This window comes from Pygoscelis adeliae, unplaced genomic scaffold, assembly GCF_000699105.1.
Source record: "Pygoscelis adeliae isolate BGI_AS28 unplaced genomic scaffold, ASM69910v1 Scaffold247, whole genome shotgun sequence".
Lineage (NCBI taxonomy): Eukaryota > Metazoa > Chordata > Aves > Sphenisciformes > Spheniscidae > Pygoscelis > Pygoscelis adeliae.
In genome coordinates this window covers 2095968-2103249 of record NW_008825316.1, presented here as the reverse complement: position 1 = coordinate 2103249, position 7282 = coordinate 2095968, and the positions used below count along the sequence as shown (strand labels likewise).

Below are 7282 nucleotides of genomic sequence, written 5' to 3'. Positions count from 1 at the left end.
CACAGCATAAGGTAATTGGTGTCTCTAAACAAATCAACAGAACCAGAAGTCAGTCAAACTATACTACTGCCATAGCCATTACAATGCATGAGCCTCTACAAGTATTTGAGAGTCAGATGAGATATAAAACTCAAGTCCTTTTACTCAAGTAGTCAAGGAATTTTGAGCAGGGGCACAGAATACCAGGTTGCTGCTCTATTCTAGTCTGAAGTGACTTTCTTTTTACCTACAGTTCCCCAGTTGTTTTTATGGGAAGATCATCTTCTACATTTCCTCTCTAGAAATTAAAAAAAGATACCCTTATATGCAAAGTTTGAAGTGCTGGTACAAGATCCTGTGTAACTTCTTATGTGCCCAGATGAGACTAGATATTTTAGTTCTGGATCAAGACAAATATGTCTAGATTTTGTACTAGCCAATTTTAATTAAGCTTAAGCCACTTACTTAAAATGCCTCTGTTTATAAGTTATAAACAAAACATTATCCCTCATCCCCCCCACAATAAATAGAACTAAGTCACAAGTATGGTTTGTATACATAGCCATAAGCTACCTTCAAGTCTTGGTGCCTTGAAGTTTTGCTAGATCTATTCTGTATTCATTTCTCTGCTGTGTATGTTTACACAGCTTCTCAGTTTTTACTATTCCCCAATAATCTCCATGTTTTGGGTATACAACGCTATACTATAGTCACATCTTTAACTAAAGCTATACTGTCCATTTGTCCTTAAGGTGACAGATTAAAATTATATTATCAAGTAGACCAGAGAACTACAGCTATGAAGAGAATACCAATACTTTGGACTACGTTTAAGACCTCCCCAAACTTGCACAATAAAAACATCTGTATCAAAATACAAGCAGCCTTGTATTGCAGCCTGAGAGTCAGTTATTTCTAAGCTCAGTATCTTATCATCCTCTTACACAAATAAGACTTCTTGCTTCAAAAACAAGTAGGATCCAAGAGAAGTTCTATTTTCTTTAAATAATTAAATTTTAAAAAGTATAATGCCACATGAAAGTAGATTTACACGTGAAAACAAACATCTAGAGTTACTATACAAAGTGCCTTATTTGCAGTGAGGGAGAGGTAGTATCAGTAATAAATGCAATGCATTTTCTGACTTTACATAAATAAGTGAGTCTCCAGTACATGTATTTTTTGTTAATCTTTGAGTGCTCATACTGAATTCATCGTCTTTTCTGGCAGTTTTCATTAAGTCAAATTTTTCTTGTACTTTTAGTTTAATGGCCTGTTTACAAGTTTAAGTTGCTGAGGCAATAACTTGCTTTTGTAGTGTTGTGTGACCTATCAAGTGAAAAGACAGAAAACCCCACCAACAGCCTTTGTCAAGTATTAAAACAACATTAAAAAAGTTGGAACCTTTGTCCACTTTGGAATACATAGTTCTGTTACAGAAGACTTTAAACAAGGGATTCACCACTGTAGAGCTCAAATGCAGAAAATCCCTTTTGCAAGTGGAAGCCTTACCTGAGTAAGGAATCCAGGGCAACCCCCACAATGAAGATGCTCAAGTTTTTTTTGTTTTTAAACACTTTAAGCCATAAATAGAATAAATTATAGAGTTAATTAAATAAATAGATGGATTTTTACAACTCAGCAGATCGCTCTTTCAGTAGTAGTGTGGGATTGATATCTTCCATTGCTGTTTTTGAGGTACTAACATTAATAGTTGCCTCTGTGGGTTCAGGATTTAAGATGTGGAAAGCAGTGAAAGGACACCCTTTCACATTGTTGCAGATAAGCTTCTGTAAGGAGGCAGTATTGATTATTTCAAAGCCCACTTTTCCACCGAAGGTGCTAGGCTTCCAGTACTCAGGGGAGCAGATAGCATTTCCCATCAGTCCTTTCAGAGAGAATGGTGCTCCAATCTCCACCATTGTTTCACCAAAGATGGCACCTGGTCGTGGCTTTTCTACAAGAAGGCCTGGGTACAGCTCCATAGCATCAATGTCTCCATAAAGCTCTTCCAGTTCAGCTGCCATTTCTTTTTCTCCTGTAGTTATTGATGAGTAAAAACCATAAGTGGAAAAAAATCCTATTTTCATTGCAACACTATCCTGTTCAAATCCAGTAATAGCATTTCAGGACTCTGTTAGCCATTTTAGGAAAAGGGCCCTTGTTTGTTAGAAAGGATGAAAACTGTTACCTGTAAGTTCTTCAAATGATTTGAATGGTTTCAACATGAAGCGTTTCCTGTACTCATTCAAGGACTGGTATCGCATTTGTCTGCTTTGGTCAATTGAAGCTTTTGCTACTTTCTGTACTGCAGCAGGAACATTTTTTCCACCAGCAACCTATTTAATAAAGATGAAAAGTAGTAAGACTCCTGATAAGAGTCACAAGGAAGTTGTGCCTTTATAGTATATGATTAGTTTTGGATAGCATTATTCTACCATCTTGTCCTACCCCCAGGTTAGGTCTCTGTTGGTTCACAGGCAACCTGCGAAAGTACCTACCCTGCCAGCACTTTGCTTGGAGAAAGATTGCACCATATGGGAAAGTCCATGTTCCAGCATTATAGAGTTGTTGTAGAGGAACTGCTGGAAAGTGTACTCCTGGTCATGTATCTGGAAAGTGTCAGGCAGAAGTGGGTGCCAGTGGTAAAGAGTATTGAATTCAGCTGCAATTCGGTTCTGGTATTGAAATTGCTGGTTGAACAGCAGCTCAGGATCAAACTTGAGTTTGAAGTGGTAGCCACTCAAGTGTTGTACATAGTCCTCAATAACGATCTTTATCGTCTCTCCTGTTGGTCAATGAAACAGAAGAGACTATTGGTACTGGTTCCCTGAGAAACTTCAGCTGGTTACCCTACTCCAAGACGAAATGCCATTTCTGAACTGTTCTTCAAAAAAAAAAATACACTACAGTGATCAGGATAACCAACACTTCAACATTCTGTTATCTCTTATAGAAAGCGATTTGTGTATTTTATGTGACTAAGATTAAGGGGTGGAACAGTACTTAAAATCCCAAGAGCTTTTGGCTGTAGTAGAGGAGTGTTTTCTATAGCCTGCTTTCCCGCCCTCAAGATATACTTCCTTGTATGTTCCACAGAACAGCACACATCAGTACCTACATCGTGTTCAGTTAATACAATACTCTCTAGGATAGAGGTAGGGGATAATGAAGAAAGTTGGTATCTGAAAGCAGCTCTCAGCTTCTGAGCTGCTTAATAAAATTGTCTTGGTTTACTGTTTCAGTGTGGGCAAGGTCTTTCCAAGCTTAGTGTACATCCCCATTTACACAAAATAAACTACTACTGAACAGATAATTAGACGGGAGAAGTATTTAGAATTACATTTTGCATAGCTTCCTGAGCTTCAGATTAATCACAGCCTTTCTTTTTAGGCATACCTGAACTGACCCAACCCCAGGGGAAAAAACCCACAAGACCCGAGTCTGATGTCATCTAGCCTCACACGCTTTCTCCCTGAGAAATGAATCTTAGCTTCCTGCTTTTTCACTGCTTTGTGTTCTGTTTCCCTTAGATAAGGGAATTAAGTATCCCTTAGCTCAGTTTTCTTCAGTTTGTCTTTAACATCACTGGGAGGAAGCCATATCTTAATATAATCCCAGTAACAGGTCATGAAAGCCCAGATGTATGCCCTCACACACCAATTAAGTAATAGCTTTTCCTCTTACTACACCTACTGCAGCTGCAGTAGATAATGGGTAGAAGTATCATGCTCAAGAGAAGGTTAGAGTTGCATGCAAGTCACAAAAGTGACACTCACCTATCAATATGAGTCTAGTAGTTTGGAACAGCTGCTCATCATCCCACTCTGGATGCTCCCGTTTCAGGATGTCACAGACCCGGTTGTGTTCCCTCAGCCATATTGTAGCATACATCATCAAGCCTGGGACCAAACCAAACACCTCCTGCCCAACAGAAAACTGCAAGTGTTCAGGTATGTGAGGAGGGTAGATCATCTCTGCCTGAGTGTCTTTCACCGTTGGTGGATACATTTCTCCATTTATCATCTGCCAGGGGGAGGGAGAAAGAACAAAATAAGAGTTGTAAGCTATGATGCTTATGAGTTAAGCTGTGTTGATTCTGTTAGTACTGACTTTAAGCTTACACTTTAGATCAACTACACTACACACAGAGTGCTAGTTTTAGGAAATATATATCATCCAATAAGAAGGCATAAATTTTGAGGTAAGACATACCTGGTATTTTAGCTTTCCATCCTTTAGAAGTCTCAGTTTAAGTTGCCTCTCCAGAGTCTCTCCATAAATATGGTTCAAGTCAACCTATAAAATAAAGCATTTTGAACATAAAGCAAAGCCACATTTTTTGCTATTTTAGGATAGGTCCCACTTCTATGGATGCCAATAGGAGCTCATTAAAAGGTAACATCTAAGGGATTACATTGTTACCTTATAAGTATCATGCACTGATATTTAAGATGAAGCCAAATTATTTCCTGGCAACTGGAGCAATCTCTGCATAAGAGCAAGTTTTTAAATTGACTGGCAATTTAAGAGGACTCTGTTTAGTGTCAGTAGCTTTCTATTATGCAGACAGCTCTTTGTATATACACACATATTTTATAGCTTTCTGGTTTAGACATACACACTACACTTATACTGAAGAACTTTGGACAAAGGCTACCTGTTTTGTAGATAGAGATCCTAAATCCAAGTCTGGTTTTGAAGTTTTTTTTTTTAAACTAAAGTCTCTTCAATTAGCAGCACATAAGATACTTTATAGTGCTAGATACAGCTCTTTGCAACCAACAGAAAAAGTCCAGAGCCAGTGAGTATCCAGAACTTATCTAACATGCTTTAGGTGAAAACAGATTCTTGGCAGGAATAAAAAAAAAGTCATACAGATCACTGTGCAGATATTTTAAACAGAACCAGATACTTTGCACAAGCAGTTCTGACCCAGAAAGAGATGCTATTGAGTGCTGGAGTTTTGCCTACGGAGAAGTTACAGAAGGGGTAAGCCCATCAGTTTGTGGCAAACACTGTTGCACGGTACATGCACCAGTGTGTGTACCCTGACAACCTGTAAGATACCATTCTAGCTGCTCAGTAGCTCCTAAGAGCTAAGTGCTGCATTCAAGTTACAGAGCTATGATCGTACCCCATGGCCGAGAGCTTTAGTGAAGCCAGGTCCTTTCTTGTGGTCTGTCTTGAAGAACTGATGAGTGAAGTGTTGGGCAAAGAATGTGAACATCATATTTGTGCCTTGTGGGTCAGGAATAAATTTTTTCCTTAGCAAAAACTTCTCCACAATCACCTTTGAATCTGGGAGCTCTTTCCTACCTGTGAGAGAAAGAAATAGTGAGATATTCAGGACAACTATGTTTATGCAATACTTAATTTTGTTCCTAACAACAAGAAGTCTAAGACTTCTTATTGTAGTAATTAGACTTATTATTGAAGGAGAGCAGCATACAAATAAGGGGAGTTCTGCTTTCTATGCTTACTTTCTTGATTTTATTAGAAACTTTTAAATTCCCTGTTTTTAGCATGTAACTCAATAACGAAAGCCAGAATAGTTATGTTTTAGGTCTTTACACAGTGTATCCAACAACACGGCTATTCTTAAAGTCAACTACACTGAAAAAAGGTTAGACAAGCAGGTCTCATTGTATTTTCTAAGATAAGCAGAATTTCCTAGAAGTGAACATTACACATCCAGTTTATTCCTTACCTTTAACACCCATTGGTGTTGGACAGTCAAGTCCTACTGGCGGAAGGTTTCTTGTGTAATAGGAAAGATTGGAATAAGCTTCCCAGCTTTTGTAACTATAATCATTATTGTAAATTGGCGGGCTGTCAATCAAATGTGATCTTGCTGGAAGAGGAAAGAGTATTGTTGTGGTTATTTTGCCTTTTTTTTTTTTAAACTGTACATTCTAGTCTCAAAAAGTAAGTCACAAGGCCAGATCTCTCCCATATATTTTGGCAGCAGTTGCATTGACAAATTCCACACATATCAGTTACTGATGTTAAATGGGATTACAGTTACTGAATAACAGGACTGGGTCCTGGATTATCAGCTGGATCCAACTATTAACATGAGCAATTTGGTGCAAAGTCTATGCTAGCAAAGTCCTGGATTCTATTAGATATTAGAGTAAAATTAATTTCTACTTCAAAGCATGCTTCATACAAGTCTGCAGTCATGTCAAAATCTTAAGTTTTGGTTAGAATGTTTTTACCTTAGTGCATTTTAGCTTGCTAACTTTATACATGGACCAATCAAGTACAATATTCTTGAGTCCTATGAGTAACTTCTGCCAGTTAAGAGAACTAGAAGAGACAACTCATACTTACACATTAATACATATCTCATAATAGCATCTCGTAAGAAGGGAACGTTGTTGATGATATTCCAGGCTCCTTTGAAGTGGGTGAGGATATAGTGGACAGTATTTGGTGAAGGTTTCAATGTTAGCCTCAGCCACGTGAAGAATTCCGCTGTGAGCATTGATGGAAAGATTATTGTAAGTTGCTATTGAGAAAACCCTGCAATCCTGAAACTGAATTCTCAAATTTCATTTCCATAAAAAGAGACTTAAGATACTTACGTGTCGTACAGTTTTCCCCATAATATCCTGTCCTTGTACAGTCACATTCATACCGATCAAATCCTATTGTCATGCATACTCCTCTGTTCTGACATGGGTTTGAGCAGCAAGGGTTGGCTGGAATGAAACCAAATGCTCCGATTAACATCTTACATGACTACACTGGTATTCTCATCTCACTAAGCTAACTTTTTAGATGCAGGTAGACTATACCATGAAGTTTAGTGCTTATCAGGAAGACAAGAGAACGAATATCCATTCACTTTAGATTACTACTGGTAATAGTTATTAACAAAAGTATAGGAATTTGTTGTGTGTTTCCTGACAGCAGTAAAGCACCTCAGAAGGGTTGGATTGTCTCACACAGGCCAATGGAGGCCTGACATCCTTTCTACCATACATCAAATATTCAAGAAATCACAAAAGAACATAGAACATTAAAAAACCCAATCATTAAATCCATCTACAGCTGGAAAAAAAAAAAAGAAAGAAATCCCCCTCCATGGTTTGAATCACGATTCACCCGCGGCCGGACCCGCTCTTGCCCCCATGACGGGAGGGGACGGGACTCACCTGCGTGGCTGACAACCAGGAGAGCGGCCACCAGGGCGCAGGGCAGGATCATGTCCCGGTGGAGCTGTGGCGGGGCTCTCGCTGCGTTTCAGGCTCTACGGGTGCTCGGCGCCGAGAACCCAGTGCCGCTCCTAGGTAGG

At 38.9% G+C, this 7282-nt stretch overlaps 1 protein-coding gene across 1 annotated transcript; it reads right to left on the bottom strand.

Annotated features, from left to right (window-relative positions):
• Positions 1-1610: 1610 nt before the first annotated feature.
• On the bottom strand, positions 1611-7194 carry PTGS2 (prostaglandin-endoperoxide synthase 2 (prostaglandin G/H synthase and cyclooxygenase)). The gene is made up of 10 exons (XM_009330271.1): positions 7143-7194; positions 6570-6686; positions 6316-6459; positions 5690-5833; positions 5117-5298; positions 4195-4278; positions 3759-4005; positions 2481-2767; positions 2171-2318; positions 1611-2017 (listed from the first exon to the last, which is right to left on the bottom strand). Exons 1-10 carry the CDS (start codon positions 7192-7194, stop codon positions 1611-1613), a joined length of 1812 nt encoding a protein of 603 aa, XP_009328546.1.
• Between the last annotated feature and the right edge of the window lie 88 nt (positions 7195-7282).

Excerpts from the sequence above, each read along its gene's own strand:
- PTGS2 (XM_009330271.1), bottom strand. The coding sequence starts at position 7,194 with ATGATCCTGCCCTGCGCCCTGGTGGCCGCTCTCCTGGTTGTCAGCCAC. Across the intron at positions 6,687-7,142 it reads CCTGGTTGTCAGCCACGCAG|CCAACCCTTGCTGCTCAAAC; the intron begins GTGAGTCCCGTC and ends GTTTCATTCCAG. Across the intron at positions 4,279-5,116 it reads CTAAAGCTCTCGGCCATGGG|GTTGACTTGAACCATATTTA; the intron begins GTACGATCATAG and ends TTTATTTTATAG.